The sequence below is a fragment of the Penicillium antarcticum genome (assembly GCF_028974205.1).
Source record: "Penicillium antarcticum strain IBT 31339 chromosome Unknown utg000007l_segment0_segment0, whole genome shotgun sequence".
NCBI lineage: Eukaryota > Fungi > Ascomycota > Eurotiomycetes > Eurotiales > Aspergillaceae > Penicillium > Penicillium antarcticum.
This window is the reverse complement of record NW_026695305.1, coordinates 878,240-901,511: the sequence shown is the minus strand read 5'-3', so window position 1 is coordinate 901,511 and position 23,272 is coordinate 878,240. Positions and strand designations below refer to the sequence as shown.

Genomic DNA, 23,272 nt, shown 5'->3' with positions numbered 1-23,272 from the left:
AACTACTGTGGATGTGATTGGCCAGGGGCAGTCGGACCATTCACGTGCTGGCGTGTCCCATGGGAAACTGACAGGCTGACACGATTTCCGAAAATAACTTCAGCAACACCTCAAATTCACACAAATTGGACTGAAAGCAAACGATGACTTCAACGATGGTAGGCGATTGTTACGGCCCACCGGCTCCGGCCCCTGAGCCTGATGTTACGCCACTCGGGGCTCCAAGTGAGAAGACGAGCAGTTGCCAGGATTCTTGCTGCGATAGCGACGACGCTGAGCCTATCGACGCCTCGGCCCCGGGTCAGAAAATGCCCAACCCGGAAAATCCCTATGATTGCTGCTCTCCTGACAAATGTGCGGATAACAAAACCGAGAATCATACCGACGCGCCTGACTGCTGCCGTGGCAAAGCCAGCCCATGCTGCGATACGTCTTGCCTTGACCGCTTGGCTATGCAGGAATGCGAGATGAGTGCTACGGCTGCTCCCGGCCCAAACAATCAGCCAAACAGTGGGTATCCGCCCTTTGAAAATGGCAGTCAAAGGTTGCTAATCCCCTTCAGCTTGCGGTGGAGCTACCGACCACAAGGCATGCAGCCAACATAGTCTCTCTGCCCTCGACCGCTACGGCGCTACTCTACAAGCCCTGGGATGTATCTGCCGCGCTCTTATTGCTCTTGGCCAGGAAACCTGCTGTGAACTCCGCGAGCGACAGTCACTGGACGGGAAGCAGTGCTCTAAGAAGTCATCTGCTCGCTCCCTTCGCACTTCACTGGATTTCTGCAGCAACGGCTTGGTCGCCAAAAACCAGGCCGTGCAGAACCGTCCTCGCCTGCGAAGGGGCTCTTGTGAAAGCACCAGGACTGTCGAGAAGGCGTCCGCGGATGCCTGCGTTGTCTCTTTTTTTTCGAAGGACAACCCTGCCAAAGAGCCTCCTGTCAAAAGCAAGTGCCCGAAGCCGTGCTGCTCTGAGGACAGGCCCGCGGCGGCTCCATTTGAGGACAACTGTTCCAAGACTTGCTACCCTCCCAACGTCAGCTGCCCCGGATCTTGCTATCCCAGAGACCTGTGTGCCAAAGACAATGACACCAAGAGCATATATGCGGACCCATGCTGTTCGAAGGTCGGACCCATTGTTGAACCTCTAACTAGTGGGTGTGCAGGGTCCTTTTGTGGAACAGCTAAGAACGCGATTAGCAAAGAGCTACCCAACGCCGCCTCCTCTGGCTCTTGCTGTGAGTCACCGAAGCAGGATATAGTGAAGACTCCAATGACTAGTCGCGCAGATTCTCGCTGCACAGAAAAGCAGCCGCCCAACCCTCAAGTCTCTTGCACCGATGCTTGCTGCTCCTCTGCTGTGCCCGATCCTGGTTTAGAGATTGAGAAAGCCTCGATTCAAGCCATCACCGACATAGAGAATCAGGGTACCGGCAAGGAACATGTTGTCCTCAGCATTTCTGGCATGACTTGTACTGGTTGCGAGACAAAGCTTAGCCGAACCCTCGTTACGGTCCCCGCCGTCAAAGACCTGAAAACCAGTCTGGTTCTCTCACGAGCCGAGTTCGATATTGATCTTCGCCTTGGCTCAGTTGAAGAAGTCATAAAACATCTGGAGAGAACCACTGAATTCAAATGCGAAAGAGTCCAGAACCAGGGATCTAGCCTAGATCTTATCGTCCCTGATGAGCCCTCGAATTTCATTAGTCAGACGTGGCCGGACGGAGTTCTTGACATGGCACCCGTTGACAAGCAGACTGTGCGAGTTGCGTTTGATCCGAATATCGTGGGAGCTCGAGACCTCACCGAGAAGATTTGGGGTCCGCCAATTGAACTTGCTTCTCCACGTGGCGACCCTTCCCTGGAGGCTGGCAGCAAGCATGTTCGTCATGTTGGATACATGACGCTTCTCTCCGCTGTCTTGACGATTCCGGTTCTAGTCATGGCATGGGCTTCGCTTCCTGACAGGGAGGTGGCATATTCCTCGGCTTCACTCGCATTGGCCACGATTGTTCAAGTTGTGATAGCAGGGCCTTTCTATCCTAAGGCCCTGAAGGCTCTCATTTTTTCGAGGGTTATCGAGATGGACCTCTTGATCGTCTTGAGCACTAGTGCTGCCTACATATTCTCGGTTGTCTCCTTTGCGTACCTCATTGCAGAGCAGCCCCTTCCGACCGGTCAGTTCTTTGAAACGAGCACTCTCTTGGTCACCTTGATCATGGTTGGTAGATGGGTTGCCGCTCTCGCTCGTCAGAGAGCTGTTGAATCTATTTCTATCCGGTCACTTCAGACATCGACAGCTATCCTTGTCGACCAAAAGAGCGGAACGGAACGTGAGATTGACGCCCGACTTCTTCAATACGGCGACACCTTCAAAGTTCTCCCTGACACCAGAATCCCGACCGACGGCGCTGTCATCAATGGGTCGTCTGAGGTTGACGAGTCTATGCTCACTGGTGAATCTAGACCAGTGGACAAATATCCCAAGTCTGTGGTGGTTGCTGGGTCTATCAATGGATCTGGTGTTATGACTGTTCGACTGAATCGTTTACCTAGCGATAACACTATCAATGCCATTGCTACGATGGTCGATGAGGCCAAGCTGTCGAAACCTAAGCTGCAGGATCTCGCGGACCGGGTAGCATCCTACTTCGTCCCGGTTGTGCTGGCGTTGACAATCATCACGTTCGTCATCTGGGTTGCAGTAGGAATGACTATTCGTGGATATGATGGATCCGAAGCTACAATTCAGGCCGTCACCTATGCCATTACTGTCCTCATCGTTTCTTGCCCCTGCGCCATTGGACTGGCTGTTCCTATGGTCATTGTGATTGCCAGCGGAGTCGCGGCAGAAAGAGGTATCATCTTCAAATCAGCAGATGCTATTGAAGTGGCTCATAAGACGTCGCACGTCGTGTTTGACAAGACTGGGACCTTGACTCGGGGAAAGCTTTCTGTCGTCGCGATGGAGTGCGACAACGTGAACAAGCTCCCGCTTCTTCTAGGCCTCGTCGAGAACAGTCGACATCCCGTCTCGGTTTCTGTGGCTGCTCACCTCAAGGATGCCGGAGTTATGGCTTCAACTGTTCCTGAACCCAAGAGCCTTACTGGCAAAGGTGTTGAAACCACCTTTGGTGGCCGGAAACTTCGTGCAGGCAATTCTCGCTGGCTGAATTTATCGGAAGATGAAGTTGTTCAACCAATGCTTGCTCAGGGGTACACTGTCTTCTGCTTTACTATCGACAATGCGTTACAGGCGGTCTATGGTCTTGAAGATGAGCTTCGACCTGACGCTGCGGAAACAATTGAGACCTTACAGAGGCGTGGCGTCTCGGTACATGTCGTTTCTGGCGACGATGACCGAGCTGTTCAGTCTTTGGCTTCCAAGCTTAGCATTCCTGGCGGTAACGTGCGTTCTCGAAGCTCGCCCGCCGACAAGAAGGACTACATCCGGACGCTCCTCAGTACTGGCATAGATCGTAAGAAACCGGTTGTTGTTTTCTGCGGTGACGGCACAAATGATGCTGTTGCTCTCGCACAGGCTACGATCGGCGTCCACATAAACGAAGGCACGGATGTCGCGCAATCTGCCGCGGATGTGGTTCTCATGCGGCCTTCTCTGGCTGGTATCCCTACCATGATGGACGCCAGTCGGAAATCTGTCAACCGCATCAAGTTCAACTTTATATGGAGCTTCATATACAACATTTTTGCAGTCCTTCTCGCTGCGGGTGCTTTTGTCAATGCCAGAATTCCCCCAGAGTTTGCGGGATTGGGAGAGTTGGTGAGTGTGTTGCCAGTCATTGCTGCTGCGCTGCTTCTGCGCTGGTCGAAGATCTAGGCGCAGAGCACCATTATTGCACGAGTGACAACCACTGAAGTTCCACAAACTCTCGTTAATGTCTGAATGGCATCGTCGCTTCGACGACAGAATGCGACAGCTCTTGTCATACTCAGTTTCGATTCGCAATCACAGAATGCTGCAATTCTGTCGTTATCAGTAGTCTGCTTCATATTTGAGAAGATTCCTCCAAGGAAGCCTCAACTCAATCCATTCCATTCCAGATCCCCATCTCAGCTTCATTCTCACCATTGAAGAAGTACTTACATAACTATGTTGAATTTCGGCCGGTGCGCACACGACGCTGTCGCTACTACGGCCACTTTGGATTTGATTAGTCTCTTCTTACAGCACAGCGTATGCGTATGATATTAACAACGGCTTAAAGCTGCCAATAATTGAATTTTAGGCTATATTACGATGGGCCAGTGTGTTCTATCGTGTTTGGGTTGTGACGCTTGAGTCTGGACGGAGTTCGTGAGGAGGAAGTTGGTGGTTGGTTGGGAGGGGGGTTTAGCCTAAAAGTGGGAACGGCAAATAGGCTATGGCACGCGTTGACGAGGCTCCAAGTTCGTTTTCAGAAGTGGAACACTCTACATGTACGTAAGCGGATAAAGTTGGTGTGGTAGCCTGCATATCACTCTCCAAGTTGAAATATAAACCACGGCCCACTCTAGACTGGGTACGGATTCGTATTTTGGTTTAGTTGGGTAAACCAACTTTTCAATGCGAGGGGTCAAGGTAAACGATATCAGCCAACCAACCAACCACTGTACTGTAGCTTCTCCTCTATAGTCAGGCCTGCGTGCCGGAAGTGGTACTCTGCGCTTTTTCCCCTTGCACTGACGATATCAACGCACCATTCGAGGAAGGTATCAAATCCTTGGCCCGGATTTTCTTCGTAGGACTGCCAATTTCGCCGAATGAAAGCTTGCAACTCAGCAAAGATCTCCTCAATAGAGATCAAGTCTGGAGAATATGGAGGCAAGTACACCAGCTTTACCCCGTCTTCAGAACACATCTGTTCTATCCGGTCAGAGTGATAAAAGGATGCATTGTCCATAACTAACACAGACTTCGGCTCTAGCCAGTAGCCTGTGCCATATCATAGATAAAGCTCAAGCTTGGAAGGAGCTAGGTTTGGAGCTATCTTTGGTTAGACCACTCGTAATTGATTGTCAAAGTGTGCCTCCCGAGGAAAGCTGTTTTGGAGGAGTGGTATGTGAGGTGCCAGATATATGAATTTACGAGCGAATACATGCCCGAAATTACCATGTAATCCACGGACGAAGCAATACGCCCGCAACTTACAGGGGTACTCCGGAAGAACCCCAAATATAGACTAGTGTGTCTTGGCGTAGGGGGCAGGAAAGTCAATCGAAGAGTGTAGGTGGTCGCACCAGTTTCGGGATGCACTGTATTAGGTTCAAATTTGTGACGGAAACTTCAGAAATAGAGACGCTAAGTTCTCCACACGATGTATTTCTCTATATTATTTTGGGAGTGAGACTCACGTTCCTGGGATCATATCCGGCCCTAGGATCCATAGCATGGTTCCTAGGCACGCTCTTGGTCGCTCCTAGGAATCAGACTCATGGTTCCTAGAGGACCTATAGCTCCCAGGAGTGAGTGGTATAGGTCCGGGGAACGAGGAGTGGGTTTTCCGAGCTTTAGTGCGTTTAGTAAGATCGGTGCCAGCGGATCACAAATCCCGGGAGCATGAGGGCTCCCCGGAATCAACAAATAATTCCTGGAATGTATGAACATCATTGGATCGCACATCTTGAAGATTAATCTATTACTGATCATACGGATCAAGCAGGATAGCTTATGATATAATGTCTACAATGTATTTTTCGACTCGTCTTTCAGTACTTCTTGTTCAGTTTTAGGGTATGAACAATCTATTTTGATACAGTATGGGCCAAAAAGCGTCTAAAACCCACCTCCCACTTGAATGTCCACTGGATATAGCATGACAGCCTCTATAGATATTAGAAGTGGTAGTAAAGGCCTAATGAGCCACCTGGCTAAAGCCTCTCATAAATCGATTCAAGGCCATCGAGGTCCAATGTAAGGAGTTCAGCATCCAAAGTTGCCTGTGATCAGATATCACATGTCCGATAACAGTAAGCTGAAAATGACCGCCTACTGCTCCAGAGCTTACGCCAAATGGCCATAGTTAAAAAGCGGTGGCGTAAGAGACAGACGCTAAGACCTAATGATCACGAGCACCGGTCGCCAGTTGATTGCTAAAGGGCCGAGCTGGCCCATGAGCCGGAGACTATGGGCCAGCTCGGCCCTTTAGCAATCAACTGGCGACCGGGCGGGCTTACTAACCGAGTAGGCCAAGGAGCGTGTGGCTACAGTGCTTATTCGATCAAGATCCGGATCTTGAGGGCCGAACATGAGCTATGCCGTTACACCACAACGCTAGTTGATGGTAAAGCACCACATGACCGTTGAGGTCGCGGAATCGTGGTAAATCTTGGGATGGTTATTGTCCCGTGATCCTTTGATTCGTAAGATTATCATCGTGGATGAAAATCGTAGTGTTTCTCATGATACCACTAGACTGACGGGGGCTTGGTTCATGGGAAGACCCTTAGAGTTGCTGAAGTATCGTGACATTTCTTACGACAGCGATGGCCGTATGTCCTTGCGGATCGCAAGAGAGTCAGAGCTCACAGAAACCGTGGCTTTTCCTATGATATAGATAATCAGATGATCGTCTGGTTCGTAGGAGCCTAAAGCGCGCGGAAAACGTGGTGTTCCCTAGGATCTACCTTTTCCAACGATATGTAGGCTCCCCCGAGGGGTCTGAGATTATAAGAAAATCTGTGGTTTCTCCTATGATAGAGATAATCAGAGGACCCCTCCTTCGGGAGAAATTCAGAGTTCGCGGAAACCGTAGTTTTTCCTACGATAAAGAGAATTAGACGATCTTTTGGTTCATGAGACACTAAGGGGTGCGTCAACCGCCCAATCAATTGGTTCATTATTGTGCGGCCCATGCATGGCCGGTTTTTATAGAATCACCAGAACCACGACGAATACCATGACCTTTCCGCAACCTCTGTACGATACTCCGTGGTGGCGTATGCACGTGACTTTGCTGACTTGTAGATTGATTGGCTATTGATGGCGAGTTTGTGGCATCCAGCCTCGCTTCTGTAGATAATTGGGAGATAACAAGCCAGGCCACGGATCCTTTCTCCCATAGAACATATTACTGTAGCCAACGATGTAGAGAAGTGAATCTGACAAATGAATACAACCACTTCGAGGGTACAGTATAAGTTCCCGCGTAAAGCTAATGGATCAGATAAACCAATGTATGATTGGGGATTGGGTACTCTGGTATTCCTTTCTCCACCTTGGAGTAGCGTGGCTGACGTTCACTTCGTCATAAGGTCGTGCTTGGTGCGGCGACCTCATTTGCTCGCATCCTAAGGGACGAAACCAACCCATAGAAGCTTCTGGAGCATTGGCTGTCATAGTCGCAGCTGTATAGGCCGTTTTCGATTATGTACAACTGGAAGCAAACCAATATGGACTTTGTTGCTTTAGGGTGGAGAAATGAGTAATTAAAAGCCAATTATATTTCTGCTACAATATCATCATGCCATTGGCCAGCTGTTACTCCTTTCTCCACCTTGGGGTAACGAGCTCCCCCGATGTCGAAAAAAGAGCGGGGCTGTAGGCTTAACACTTGATATATTTTCCCTCTTCTCGTATTTGGTCAGGCCATGCCATGCCAGATTGATACTCCTGGTCGAAAGGGCCAGCATGTATCATGCACAAAACCGGACCAGTGGGTATAGGACCCAGGTCCATTTCAGTCAAGAAGTTTGTGGCATTTGATTGGAGAGTCCTGGCTTCCTCTACTTGCCGGACCCTCTAGTCTTGCCGGACCCTCTAGTCTTGCCGGACCCTCTAGTCTTGCCGGACCCTCTAGTCTTGCCGGACCCTCTAGTCTTGCTGGACCCTCTAGTCTTGCCGGACCCTCTAGTCTTGCTGGACTCCCTAGTCTTGCTGGACTCCCTAGTCTTGCTGTGGACTCTAGAGACTCTTGCTGGACTCTCTACTCTTGCTGGACTCTCTACTCTTGCTGGACTCTCTACTCTTGCTGGACTCTCTACTCTTGCTGGACTCTCTACTCTTGCTGGACTCTCTACTCTTGCTGGACTCTCTACTCTTGCTGGACTCTCTACTCTTGCTGGACTCTCTACTCTTGCTGGACTCTCTACTCTTGCTGGACTCTCTACTCTTGCTGGACTCTCACTGTAGGCTATAAATCATGTCGTGCCCCAGAAACAAGGCGCTTCATAGCCATAGATCTTAGGGCTACCGTGCAAATTAGCTGGCCCGGCAACAGCTGCAATACTTTAGAGGACCTAGGCACGCTATTAGTTGTTGTCAGGGTTATACATGAAGTATACAGGATGAATGGAGACTTGAATTACGGGATCCATATTATGCATATGAGTTCCCCTTGAACACGAAGAAGGCTGTCTCTTTTGCTTCCTCACGCTACGTTTTGGTATCTAGAGTCAACTATAGTTGTTCTTACTGTAATATCGATTGTTCATCTCGAGACACTATTCACCTCTTTACATACATCAGACCCTCACAATTGTTCCTAGAAGTAGTAACCCAAGCTCCCAGGATGCCACCTCTCGCTCCCCGGAGCTATATAGTCCACCCCCGGGAGCTGTAGACCCTCTGGGCACTATAATTCCTACTCCTGGGAGCAATCAATAGCGTTCCTGAGAACCATGCCATGGATCCTGGGGTCGAATATGATCCTAGAAACGTGAGGGTCTCACAACATAAAATGTGGGATCTGTAATCAATATTAGGAATACAAATTGAAATGCGGGCAACAGAAAGAAGAGGTGGTTAACTGGGCAAAGATATCGTGTAAAGACACCGCTTGAAGAGGAATGATGTTGAACGATATATTAATAGAAACGGTTACTTAAGAGTTGACTCAACGACGATTTCCACGACATATACTGTATCAGTAGAATAAACGAAACATCGTCGACTAGCCGATGAATGGAGAAAACATGAGGGTCAACGGGCAAGCAAACTTGCAGCTGGTGATTAAACCGACTATTTGGTTGTCTTAGAAATCTGAGTACAGCATGGTCGACAATAACAAATAAACGGATTCATTCATTTTCTTGTTAGACATAGTGAAAGAAGTAGGGTGTTTATTGAATATTATTGGCCAGACAGCAGTCCCCACTCTAAACCACGCGCATTTCCTAATACCCAGACACCCCCCAAGTCTACAGCAAGAATTTATTTCACCCTGCTACCCAAGTAAGATGTCCTCTTGGCATGCCCACTTTCTTGCCATATTCCCAAGGCCTCCGATCAAGTCCCCTTCCTGTCCTAGTACCTTGCTTACAGTATTATTTTGTGAAAATAAAAATAAAATAAAAAAGGCTCTAAAGGCCAAAACCTCAGGCTAGCTACGCTGTGTGCAGTTGACCGAATTTTCCAAAGCAGACATTCATTGTTTATGGTTGGCTCTCAAAATCAGACCAAGACTTGATGCGTTCTTCGGACACCATTAATTGCTTTGAAAGAACCAAGCTCCCTCCCTTTTGTGCTAGGCGTTAAAATGGGCGTGGCAATAAATTTGTTAGGCACATTTTACGTTCATCACCTGTTGGAGTGACCGTTTCGGAGTTTTGCTGGTCATAAACTCGGAACCCGCAGTTTCTGGAACGCGGATTCCTCGATCGCCTCTAGGTGTGGTTTTCAACGCAAATTCGTTGCCTGCTGTGAACACATCACAGTTTCAGGTGTTTCGTTGGTCATAAACTCTAAAGACCACGGTTTCTAGAGCATCACTCCTTTTCAACGCGAAATCCCATAAACATGAAGAGGGCCGTTGTTTTTGTACCTTTTGTAGCCTTAAGAATCCCTGAGAGCCACTTAGTCTATACCTGCGACTATTTAGTGACCTGTTTCCTTCAGTCTTTTCCAACAGTAACGCGTCTCTTCATATGGCTTCCGCATCTCCCACCCAGTCCAATCGATCTACATCGGTCAGAAAGTCCAAGCGCCAGAAACAAGGCCGTCGAAAATCAAGCCTTATGAAAAAAGCGGCCGAATACAGCAAGATGTGCGATGCTGATGTCTGTGTGGGCATACGCCTTCGGGAAACCGGCCAAGTATTTATCTTATCAGCAGATGCTTCGGGATTTTGGGCTTTCCTTGGCTCGCAACTAGTATGTCTCCAACTATGTCTCTGATGAAAAGTCGACTGACCTATCAAGAACTCCTACTATCCAGCCCCAAGACTAGTAACCGAGCAGGATCTGGAGCTAGTTGATAAAGATACACCGGAGCAACGTACATGAAGTCATGGCAGCACTTCCATCAGACTAGAAACTTTGCAATTAATTCAGCGACTTAAAACTACCATTTATGGCTTTTTTTCTAATAGTTCAAGTTACTGAGCGTAAAGCACGATAAGTTGTGGTTCCGACGTGGATTGATTCTCAATACGCAAGAGTACTCTATACGTAGTAGGTTCTACTTATCGGCCCCAGGAATTACAAGAATCTAGATAGCCTATGTGGTCGGTTTATCGCGCGTGTACAATTCACTGTCGTAGAGAAGGCGGTTTATATGTATGAATAAGCCCGTATTGCATTGATGGGAAGCTCTCGTGAAGTTTGGAGAAAAACGCTGTGAGCTTCAGTAGCGTTACATGGATTCTATAATTATTATGGGGACTGTTATTGGCCAATATAGTACGAGAAGAAGGCTTGGATTGGGGGCCTAGGAAAAATGGCATAAAAGTGGACATGTCACGGACTTGTCTATGAGGAAATCTAACTTGGGTAGCAGGGTGAAAAAAATTCTTGCAGTAGACTTGGGGGGTGTGTAGGTATTAGGAAATGGGCGTGATTTAGAGTGGAGACTGTTGTCTGGCCAATAATATTCAATAAACACCCTACTTCTTTCACAGTGTTTAACAAGAAAACAAATGAATGAATCCATTCAATTATTCATTCCGACCAGAGACAACGATTTAATCACCGGCTGCAAGTTTGCTTGCCCTTTGACCCTCATGTTTTCTCCATTCATCGGCTAGTCGATGATGTTTCGCTTATTTTACTGATGTGTCGTGGAAAGCATCGTTGATTGTACATATTCGGTCAATTTACAAATCTGTTGCATTGCCCCCAGTGAGCTCGCACTGGGCAGCAGTCCTTGCCAGGCTGCTGGGACGATGGATTCTTACCTTCTCGTGGTGTCCGGTGTATATCCCCGTTGGGGGAGACCGAATTGAATCCGCCGTGGTTGTGCGGTCCGGCCCGGTGCGGGAAGCGACCGCACAACCACACCAAAATCAGGGGATAACGGCATATGAAAACCATCCGACTTCTCCTTACCTGACTCGCACTCGGGCCCGATACTGGTCTTGCATTACCAGTGGAAGTGGTGTCGCCTAAGGAGAAGACAGGACACCCCTGAGCTTGCATACGGTCTGGGATCGCATCGTGCGAGATGCGGCGAGGCGGTAGTGAACCGGTGACACAGGCAGTCAAGCTGATATCGGACAGACCTCGTTCAAGGCCCAGAGGCCTCGTTAAGACTCGAACTCGTTAAGGCTCGGAGAGAGCGCTCGCTGGAGACCTCGTTAAGGCTCAGCCACGGGCAAGCTTCAGGGCGAGTGCTCTTCGGGACACGGGCACCACCGAGACACGGGCACCCTCTTGGGAGACACACGGGCAATCTGGAAAATATTGGTATTTGACTGGTGGCAGTCGGCAGGACTCGTTAAGGCTTCGCCACGGGCAACCCGTCGATCCTGTTCAGACACCGGGGACCAAGCTTGGTTAGTGGAGAGCAACCGACATATACTGCCGGATGGAGCGTATAGAGGACTTTCTGCAAGACACGGTCGGCCTGGCGGAGGGAGACCTCCTCAGGTAACGCGAAACGAGAGTGAAAGCTCTCGCGGGGCGTGGTGTACAATGGCAGCCACTGCGGCAGGGTCGGGGCCTGCCAAGAGACTGTCTGTATAGCCCGAGAGGACGGATGCGCGTGTCGGTGTACAAAAAGCCGGGAGTCAACTACCCCACTCGCACTGGGGGCCTGAGATCGACATTGGTCGGTTGAAGCGGTGTCGTCCTAGTTGGCTCGCCCGTGATGTATGCTTAAGGAGCAAACTGAGAGACACCCAGGGTGAGAGGTGTGGTGAACCTCAAAAGACCAGAAGCCTCATTTATCGGGTGAAAAACTGGGGTAGTGGTCTATGCAAGTAGACCTGTCGAAGCTACTTAATGTCTTTTGGGCGATTGCGACTTGGGCAACCAGACTGTGACACACGTCCTACTTGAGTGCCCGTTGCATCAAGAAGAGCGCGATGAGATGCGCAATGCCCTGTCTGAGCAGGGCATCACGCTTTGTCACGAGGAATTGTTGACGCGCCTCGAGGCGCGCACAATTGTGGCAGAGTTCATGATCAGAACCAATCTCCTGGGTCAGTTCCAGGGGCTGGATCCAATAGCTCTCGGAGCAGAGAAACAATGATTCCTATGGACAGTGTGACGGAAGGAGATGAATATTGCCCGCTAGGAGTGCGGTGCCAGGTCCACTGTACTCCCTTGAATCGAACGTGCACACAAGCGTCTGCTGGCAGCGGAAGAGGAGGTGGAGAAAGGGGAGAGCTGGGGTCAGAGGTGGACCAGGGGTCCCAACGAAAGCGGTGAGGACCAGGAACGTTCATTTTCATGCGGGCCAAGTGGCTGTGGTTGAACACTTGCAGCCCGCTTTCTTTTTGTCTTAGTTTATTCTACATTCGATATGGTCAGAGAAATGCTCAAAAGATGAGCCTCTCTCTATCATGTACAGGGCTGGATACCCATTTTTAGCTGTCGGCAGGCTCGATAGCACTCCCGCATAGCAGCATTTACATAGAGCAAGCTACATCGGGCAAATGAATTCATCATCATCATCATCATCAAATCTGTTGCATTTGATCGCCCATCAACGTTATACCTCTCTCCGAACAGTGTCTTTGCACCAATTTCGACTCACCTTTTCCATCTGTTACCCGCGTTTACTGCCAGCGTTTTTATTTGCATTTTCAATATTGATGACCATTCTAGATCCCGCTTTCAATCTCGCGAGTGAGACCCTAACGCTCCTGGGATCATATTCGAACTAGGAGCGAGCCAGATCGTTCCTCTACTCTTTACTTTGGGTCCTGAAGCTACACACGTCTGTTCACAGTAGTCTCTAGGCCTCTGGGAACAGAGACACAGGGACCGTGCTGGGGAACTTTACGGGGGCAAGAACTGCTATTACTTTCGTATACTACTGCAAGGTGGGCAAAGGTTGGAGCAGAGAGATCCCCTCTCACCTCATGTATGGAAGGTCAGTCGGGCTACAGCTTTAGGGCGCATCCTGATAATCCAGGAAGTTGGTTATGATGCCCTTCTTTCAGCCAATGGGTTGACCCCGAAATTAGTTAAGCCGAGACCTGGCTGACGTGATGTGATTAGCGTCTCCAAATTTGGCTGCTAGAGCAAGAATGATATTGTTTTTTTTGGGGGGGGGGGAGAGATGAACTGGACGATTTTTCAAGCTTTAGGTAATCTAGTAGCGGCGATTCTAGAGCCGAGGGGCCTATCTCTAGAATCGTCTGCAGTGTCCCTGGGGATTGATATCAAGGATACAGAGCGCTAGCTTTATCGACCCCAAGAACGTCTTAAGTAGGCCCTGGGAGCTTTGTTGCTCCTGGGACCTCAATGACAGTTCCCAGAGACAACCACAGGTCCTCTGAGGATCGATGTGAGAGTTCATGCATATATAGTAGCTTGGGTGTTTGGTCGTTGACCAAACATTGTGCCTTTTCGGCCAGATGGCTTAGTGGTAAATCGGGCCGGTATCACCGAGCCCTAGTACGTAGTCCTATATGAGCAGACTTCAATTTCAGGTTACATGTCATCAGCCTTCATGTATGTTTCTTATGATCGCATGAGAAGCCCCCAGTGAGCTCGCACTGGGCAGCAGTCCTTGCCAGGCTGCTGGGACGATGGATTCTTACCTTCTCGTGGTGTCCGGTGTATATCCCCGTTGGGGAGACCGAATTGAATCCGCCGTGGTTGTGCGGTCCGGCCCGGTGCGGGAAGCGACCGCACAACCACACCAAAATCAGGGGATAACGGCATATGAAAACCATCCGACTTCTCCTTACCTGACTCGCACTCGGGCCCGATACTGGTCTTGCATTACCAGTGGAAGTGGTGTCGCCTAAGGAGAAGACAGGACACCCCTGAGCTTGCATACGGTCTGGGATCGCATCGTGCGAGATGCGGCGAGGCGGTAGTGAACCGGTGACACAGGCAGTCAAGCTGATATCGGACAGACCTCGTTCAAGGCCCAGAGGCCTCGTTAAGACTCGAACTCGTTAAGGCTCGGAGAGAGAGCTCGCTGGAGACCTCGTTAAGGCTCAGCCACGGGCAAGCTTCAGGGCGAGTGCTCTTCGGGACACGGGCACCACCGAGACACGGGCACCCTCTTGGGAGACACACGGGCAATCTGGAAAATATTGGTATTTGACTGGTGGCAGTCGGCAGGACTCGTTAAGGCTTCGCCACGGGCAACCCGTCGATCCTGTTCAGACACCGGGGACCAAGCTTGGTTAGTGGAGAGCAACCGACATATACTGCCGGATGGAGCGTATGGAGGACTTTCTGCAAGACACGGTCGGCCTGGCGGAGGGAGACCTCCTCAGGTAACGCGAAACGAGAGTGAAAGCTCTCGCGGGGCGTGGTGTACAATGGCAGCCACTGCGGCAGGGTCGGGGCCTGCCAAGAGACTGTCTGTATAGCCCGAGAGGACGGATGCGCGTGTCGGTGTACAAAAAGCCGGGAGTCAACTACCCCACTCGCACTGGGGGCCTGAGATCGACATTGGTCGGTTGAAGCGGTGTCGTCCTAGTTGGCTCGCCCGTGATGTATGCTTAAGGAGCAAACTGAGAGACACCCAGGGTGAGAGGTGTGGTGAACCTCAAAAGACCAGAAGCCTCATTTATCGGGTGAAAAACTGGGGTAGTGGTCTATGCAAGTAGACCTGTCGAAGCTACTTAATGTCTTTTGGGCTGGATGGACACCAATGGAGGCGCAAGCTTGGAAGGCGGGCGGATGTCTTACGGCTCCCCTGAATACTTTGACAAGAGGATGGGAGAGTCGAACGGCATTCGTCCTGGCACCATGGCAAGCGCCACCAGAGGTGATCATCGAGGACAGAGAAGCTGCGGTTAACAATCACAACCAAATCCTGACGAAAGACCCAAGAGCAAGACCCTTGATTCTGTACACTGACGGGAGCGGAATTGATGGAAAGATCGGAGCGGCAGCGGTCGTGGGCCTTGAGGATCAACATGTTCACAGCCAGATGGGAGACGATAATACGTCCACCGTATACGCGGCAGAACTTCGAGCCATTGAGATGGCTCTTGAAATGGTTCTGGAAAGCACAGAGCCATGGGCTAAGCAGGCGAAGAACGGGATAGTCATCTTTGTAGACAGCCAAGCAGCGCTGAAGGCGCTGAGGCGACCGCGGATGCCGTCAGGACAGGTCTATCTAGTAGGATGCCTCGGCCTGATCCAGCGGCTTGCTGGCAGATGCGTCCGAGTTGAGCTCAGATGGATTCCTGCGCACCAAGGGGTCATTGGCAATGAGATTGTGGACCAACACGCAAAAGAAGCAGCCCAAAAACCGGACGGCCCACAGAACCCTCACGATCGAGGTATATGCCTCGCAGCCGCAGCGAAACGGCGAATCCGCAGAGAAGCGAAGCTGGAGTGGGGCAGGACGTGGGCCAAGGAAACGACCAGTCGACCGACAAAACGCTTGATTGAAGCACCAACCAAGAAGACGCTAGAATACTGGTCGGGCCTGCGAAAAGCAACGGGCTCGATTCTGATGCAGCTTAGAACTGGGCGAATTGGCCTAGGGGCTTACCTGAATCGTATCAACCGACGCGAAACAGCGCGGTGTGACTGCGATCTTGGCAGCCAAACAGTAACACACGTCCTGCTGGAATGCCCCTCGCACCAGGACGAGCGAGACTGGATGAGAAGCGCTCTTTCCGACAAGGGAATTACTCTTAGTCGAGACGAACTCCTGACACGACCGGAGGCTCGCACGGCTGTGGCCGAATTCATGGTCAAGACCGGCCTCCTAGGCCAATTTCAGACAGTCGACCCTACGGCTCTGGGCGAGGAAGGGGACGACCAAGGAGCGGAGATAATGATCCCTTAGACAGTGTGACGGAAGAAGAAGGATGGCGCCCATTAGGAGTACAGTGCCAGGTCCACTGTACTCCCTTGATCCAAGCGAGCGCGCAAGCGGCAGCCAACAAGACTGGACAGGTGGAGAGAAGAGGGCGTGGAAATGCTGTGTTGAAGCGGGGCCCTGGTCCTACCCGCGACCAGGGGTAAATGACGTACAAGTCGGCTTTGTGTTTATCATGTTTGCATCCGTGCATTTCTTTTGTTTGGTTTACATCTTTCGATTCGAGGGCGATTGATCAGAAATTCGCAAGGCGAGTTCCCTGACGGTCGCCCAGTGGGCTGGTGACCACCTTCCAGCTGTCGGCAGGCCTGACAGCACTCCCGCATAGCAGCATATATATAGAGCGAGCTACATCGGGCAAATGAATACATCATCATCATCATCATCATCATCATGATCGCATGAGAACCCCTCTTAGGACATGCGTAGACCTATGTGGCTTGAAACAAGAGCGTACTACAGATGAGACGTATGGCACCCCGAGAGAAATTTAATAGGAGTTGTACTGGGATGAGAGACTGCTTTTGTCACTATGATAGAGCCATGTAGAGTATCCTGGAAGTGGTAACATGAAAGGAGGTTGATAACAGATTATTTTCAGGTAGCTCATTTTAAGAGTGAGGGTCACTTGGAAGGCCGAGGATAAGAGACCTCTCAAAAGAGGTCTCTACTCATGGGAGAATCCTCTTGAGAGGAAATTAGTCACAGTACGTCCCACCGAAGAGCCCCGGCGACATAGAAGGGAAAACGTCATATTAGCTGGCTCTTGGTACTACTTCTCTCCTAGTCCAATCATTCTAGGCTTAATCCAGTCTTGGGATAGTCTAGAGGCGACCAGGAAATGCGCACGACGGTTCTCAGCCAGATACCCATGCTGTCCCAGTGAGGGCTGGTGTCATTGGCTTATCAGCTGAAGGGTGGGTCCCCGCAGTGGCCTTCGATTCGGTGGTAGGCGATGAATAATGCACTTGAGATCTAGATCAAAATACCTGTGGCCCATATGGACCGTAGTCAGAAGACCGAGGACCCTTATGGTCACTAAGCCAGGGCGGCCGCCAGTTGACAGCTCTAAAGCCCACCTAGACTAGGAGCCGTGGACGTACGTCCAATGTGGACCTGCGTCCACGGCTGTCGGTAATCGGCCTTGAGTCAACTGCTCTGGATCACGGGACCTAGAACCAAGGCCTTGCGGTCGCAGCTCCCCAACCACGGACGCACATCTCCAGGCCTGGGACTCAGCAGGCAGGAAGGCCAGAGGGACGCCAGTTGGCAGCCAGAGGGCTCGCCAGGATCATGGGCCATGGTCGTACGACCGAGAAAGCTGCATAATGTGGTTACTGTAACTGGTACTTTTCTAGGTAGTCGTACTGCGATAACTAACGGCGTGGTGGAGGGACATCATAAAATCAATATAATTACTCCAAGGAGCGTTTGGCAGCGAGCTGGGGAATCACGCATGAGGTACCGTTTAAAAACAAAACTGGAGGAGCAGCAATGGATCATAGGCCAATGTGTGATTGGTTCCTGACTACTCCTTGCTCCACCTTGGAGAAGCTCCAGTCCACTCAGACCACTCAGTCTTCCTAGACGACTCGGTCTTCCTAGCCTGCAAGGAGTCTAAGAGAACCCACATCTTGGATCCTTACTTAGCGCTTCCTTATCTCCGGCTAACACCGAACGACTCTAATATTATTGCCTCCATAATTTTTACTTCGATTAATTTTAGCCTCATCAATAATTATGAAAAGGCTAATATTGTATCTTTGTAAATTTAAAGCTCGCCAATATTTTTGCCACCATAATTTTACCCTAGATTAATTTTAGCCTCATGAATAATTTATGATAGGGCTAATATTGTATCCTGGTAAATTTAAAGCTCGGAAATTTTAAAGATAGCTAAGACTACGGGTAGAACAGCCGTCAAATTTTTGATTGAATTTCTGAGTTTTCAAGACGTTGTGGATTAATACCTATGGCACGATGGTTAGGTCAACCTCAACACGTCTAGTTTCGGGCGCAATATAACACCGAAATGGTCGTGGCATTAAGTTGCCGCTCCCGTGCCGTGACCTAAAGGCCTGATGAATTCCCACGCATTATCTGCTAGGTGTGCCGCTTCAGATGTTCACCCACGAACTGAAATAGTATAGTAGCTTTGTCTAGTTTTTCGCTATGCTTTTGGCTCAAAAAACCGTGGTCTACTACATGCTCAAAAACCGCCATTGCACTTTTGCGCTTTTGCGCTTTTGCGCTTTTCGCGCTTTCATAACGTTTGACGTTCTTTAAAAGCTACTCCCTAGCCAACGAGTCTTTGACTATAAGAGCACCCACTTCCTTATTTCTTAACTCTACTTCCCAGCAAGTCTAATTTTAGAGTCCCGACGCATTTTTAAGGCTACAAACTAGCAGATGGCGACTACAGGCCCTCGTTCAAATGGCTCTTCTTCGAAAAGAAAATCAATGCGACAAAAACAAGGTCGTCGCAAATCCAACTTGATAAAAAAGGCACGCGAATATAGTAGGTTGTGTGAAGCAGATGTCTGCGTATACCGCTCCGCACGAATCGAATCGAATCGAACTTTTGGCAGATTCGATTCGATTCGAATTAATATTGAAAATAATGATTCGTACGAATTCGAATTCAAGAACGATTCGAATTCGATTCGAAGTTCGCGAACTTTTTTGTTCTAAAGCTTCATTGGGAAGGCGGTCAATCACTCCTGTTGTTCAATACGATAGCCAGCAATCAACACCTCATACAGGTAGTCTAATAATTAGTTACTAATAGTTGGATACAGAGATAAGTAAGCTAGATTCAGTTTGATCTCAAAATTGAACAATCTGGCCTTAAGATTAAGAATCTGTAGGGCAGTACCAATAGATACAAATTTCGGTCACAGCCTTCATCCAAATATATATCATTCGACTCCTAAGGTTTCTCCGCAAATCGATAATCTCATATATGGTCTGTTTTTGCTTCAAATTATACTAGCCTATAGATCGTACTGAGATACACGTAATATATCAATATAGAGTCATAATATGAATAGCTGCACATTGCATTTGATGAAGAGTAGATAGATAGTCTAATCGGGTTAGCGGAGACTCCACAAGAACGTGTCTTCGCGCATACGTGCTTTTACCAAGAACAACATCCAAATTGGGTTCGAAAGCTACTAAAAACCGTCACTCCAGGGTGCCCGAGGGTAAGCGATCGATCAAGACGCAAGCTTGACATACTAATATAACGTTACAGATGACTTCTCCACTTACTACAACATTTGACTGTCCGAATACTAGGAAAAATAAACGCGATTATGCGGCGCTTGTTAAATATGGCCTCCTCGCAGAGGATATACCACTTCCGCCTCCCCGAAAGAAGATGGCGGTCCGGTCCGCCGTTAAGTCACCGACTCCTCCGATTTCAACCTCCCCTACAGCTCCTAGCAATGTCTCTATGGGTTTATCGAATCTTGATACGGATATACGTCCTTCACAATCAATATCTCAGGTCGAATGCGAGGTAGATAGGGTCGAAATCAAGCAGAAAGATGAAACTAGGTCGAAAGAACGGAGCTGGGTTTGGAAACACTACCTTACTACACCTGAATCTGGTACCTGGAGATTAGGAAATAAGGAGCGGTCCGAGCTCAAACACCTGTGTATTGTGTCGCCATCCACCTGCCGATTCTTTCGATTTGCATCGAAACTGCGATCTTCAACCACAGCGTTGAAACAGCACCTGCAGCAAACCCACAAGCTCTTCCAGGACGGCCATTCAGGGTGCCAAGGTCCGTTAAGCTCATGGATCTCTACGGAAAAGAAGCTCCCATTCGAAGAAACTGTCTTGAATTGGATTGTATCAACCTGCCAACCGTTTACATGCGTTGAACAGCCTTCATTTAAGGCTATGTTGAGGTCTGCAGGCTTTCAGGACTCCGTACCAAGTGCGGATACTGTGTCGCGCCGATTATGTCTTCGGCTTGATGCTCTTGACAGTGAGCTTCGAATCTTAATGTCTTCAGCATCCTCAATTGCGCTATCTTTAGATGGTTGGACAAGTCAGAATTCATTGCCAATGCTAGCCATTAATGCTCACTGGATGTCCTCTGCCTTCCAGCAATATCGAGCTTGTATTGAGTTCGTTGAAATTGAAGGCAGCCACTCTGGAGAGAACCTTGCTAATATCGTTGCGACGGTTCTCGAGAGGTTTCATATATCTGATAAAGTTATGACAATAACAGCTGACAACGCATCGAATAACGATACCCTACACCGATATCTCTACCAAAAGCTGTCTCAGCGGTACGATGAGTACCTGGCCGAGACTATCATTCGAGAAGGGACAATGAAATTTACTCATAACTCCCAAATCCGCTGCTTTGCTCACATCTTGAACTTGGTTATGAAAACTATACTGAGGTCTCTACGCGCTAGTTCGCATAAGGAAGCCTGTGATCTCCTTGATGATGTTGCTAAGAGGAGCTGGAAGACGGTCAACGCTCCTACTTCGCCTATTGCAAAGCTTCGACTACTTGTCCTTTGGATTGCGCGATCTCCTCAGCGGATACAGAAGTGGGACAATCGACCTGGCTGTACAAAAGCTATCAACTACGATGTTGATACTCGGTGGAACTCTACCTTTGTTATGATTGTGAGAGCTGAAGAGTGTCGCCGTCAGCTCGAAGATACAGTCAACGATGATCCAGATATCGAGGCCTTACGTCTGACACCTAACGACTGGAGACAGCTCTCGGATATCAAGAAGATCCTGGCTCCCTTCAACGAATATACCGAGTACGTCTCTCGGGATAGCCCATCAATTCATATGGCGGCGCGTATGTTTGGAGAGCTCCGTTCTATACTCCTCGCTATCAAAGAACGACGAGGTGAGTGGCAAAAGATCTCACCAGCAATAACTGTTCCTATTTCCGATGGAATTTCACTCCTGGAGAAGTACCACGACTGCGTCAAAGAAAACGACATATACTATATCGCAAGCGTTCTGGATCCTCGAATCAAGACCAAGTGGCTCAAAACGCTACCAGATGGAGAGAAGATCATTGACCGAATCCGGGGGTTCCTGAAGAAAGCATATTCCACTACAAAACAGCCTATATCGACTACTCCAAGCACCAATTGGAAGAGCTTCGAATATCGATTTCTGGAAGCCTTTCAGCCTACACAGTATAATGTCGCTGAGTCTGATATCGACAAGTATTTCGATACTCCGACAATCTGCACTGGTTTCGATGTAAGCCAGAGCCAGTCCGAGTTTATACGAAACTGGTGGAAGGCAAACATGTTTGAATTTAGTTGTATGGCAAAGGTAGCACAAGATCACCTTGCTATACCGGCAGCAGAGGTAGATATCGAGAGATTGTTCAATGGTGGGAGAGATGTGCTGGGGATTCGACGTTTCTCCATGAAAGGTAAGACCCTTGGGACCTTATTAAGGCTGAAAGATGCTGCACGTTGGAAGTCTTCATAGTTATACAGTAATAGTTTTTTTGGGCATACAGGTGTTTGATATTCTAGACCTTATTTGCAGAAGTATTCTTGTAGGGGCCGGGCATCTCGAAAAATCATTCCACAAACCCTTTTTCCTAAAAGGGCTAGATATTAGTTCGCGAACCTGTTCGAAATTCGCGAATTTTGACGAATCGAATCGGCCATAGATTCGAGGCCCCGAAACCAAGGTTCGAATTCGATTCGATTCGCCGAGATTCGCGAACTTCGAACAGTTCGAAAATTCGTGCGGAGCGGTATCTGCGTAGGGATTCGCCTTCGGGAAACCGGCCAAGTGTTTATCCTATCGGCGGATGTCTCGGGATTTTGGGGATTTCTTGGGTCACAACTAGTATGCAGGCAGAAACGAGTCACGTGACCTAGGCTAACTTTTCTAGGCCTCCTATTATCCGACCCCATTTTTAATTACAGATCAAGACCGGGAGAAGGCTGAAGAAGGCATTATGAGGAAACCAAGCGAGGCAAATATTCTAGCTTGAATATTGCAATGAAGGGGCTGCATAGGGGTCATCTAGATCGATTTTATATATTCGAATGTGAAATTTTGCTATAACTTGGTAAAAACCATTGAATGGCATAAGAGTAAATTAGAATTGGCTCAAGAATAAAACAGGTGAATATTACCGGTTTCGTTATTCTGGGAGCAAAGCTTTTCTAATTTATGATTGGCTCGTGGTTACTCCTTTCTCCACTTTGGATAAGGGCCGGACCGTCGTATGGTATGGGGAGAAGAACTTTGTAACCCTACTGACTGTCCTGCCGATTTACAGCCTTATCGACCAAAGTGACCAGATATGGTTAGCGTATCTCTTACTCTTGTTAAGAGTGCCACTAGACCGAAACTGGCAATACCTCACTCCGTGTGTTTCGAGCCCTTTATCGCTTCTTGACCTAGATGCCAGTGTCGATTTTCTCCCGCGGGCGAACTACTATAGGGAAGCTAGGGTGAGCCGGCCTCGTTTAGGTAAATCGTTAATAGCTATGGGGGCAATGCGCAAGGGCGTAAGTCTTCTATTCAAGTTGTTATAGCAAACAAGGAACTGCGCTCATTGCTGCTTTTACCGATGTTCACTAGTGTCCTCCCTGTGGGCTATTGTAAATACCAGAAAGCTGAGGCATCTAGCATTCTCTATTGGCCTTGGGTCGCTATTTGGGAGCAAGCAAAGGAAGTGCGATGCGTGATTAGTCTGCTACTCGAAAATTCCAGCAGCCTTAGCGAGTCATGTGATGATTGTCGTCGGCTTCAGTTAAAGATAAGGTGGATCACAAAAATGATTGGGAGGTCGTTCCGAACGAAGAACATCCTGGGGAGCAGAAAAGGGAGGGGGGTTCTTGCTTGGCGGAGAATGCTTGGCGGGTAATAATTCGGCCGGTCCGAAACTGTGCTCGTGAGATTTGGTTAATTCCTTTACTTAACGAAAACCCTTCTATTTATGCTTCGCTTCAACACCATACCCCATTTGTTTGTGAGGGCCGAGGTAGTTCGAGGACTGCTGTCACGGTCTACCGTTAATTCTCAATTAATTGATGTCGGTCTCTTGATCGAATTAAATGAACTGGTCCTGGA

General features: G+C 49.0%; 3 protein-coding genes across 3 annotated transcripts; all 3 read left to right on the top strand.

Moving 5' to 3' along the window:
- Window positions 1-155: 155 nt before the first annotated feature.
- On the top strand, window positions 156-3,837 carry N7508_007492 (heavy metal translocating P-type ATPase; the record flags this gene model as incomplete). Its single annotated transcript, XM_058465556.1, has 2 exons — window positions 156-510; window positions 563-3,837. The coding sequence occupies 2 exons, from the start codon at window positions 156-158 to the stop codon at window positions 3,835-3,837; spliced, it is 3,630 nt and encodes a 1,209-aa protein (XP_058317958.1).
- Window positions 3,838-9,860: 6,023 nt separating this feature from the next.
- On the top strand, window positions 9,861-10,217 carry N7508_007491 (uncharacterized protein; the record flags this gene model as incomplete). The annotated part of the gene is made up of 2 exons (XM_058465555.1): window positions 9,861-10,085; window positions 10,134-10,217. The coding sequence occupies 2 exons, from the start codon at window positions 9,861-9,863 to the stop codon at window positions 10,215-10,217; spliced, it is 309 nt and encodes a 102-aa protein (XP_058317957.1).
- Window positions 10,218-19,432: 9,215 nt separating this feature from the next.
- Window positions 19,433-21,667, top strand: N7508_007490 (uncharacterized protein; the record flags this gene model as incomplete). Its single annotated transcript, XM_058465554.1, has 1 exon — window positions 19,433-21,667. One exon carries the CDS (start codon window positions 19,433-19,435, stop codon window positions 21,665-21,667), a length of 2,235 nt encoding a protein of 744 aa, XP_058317956.1.
- Window positions 21,668-23,272: the final 1,605 nt, after the last annotated feature.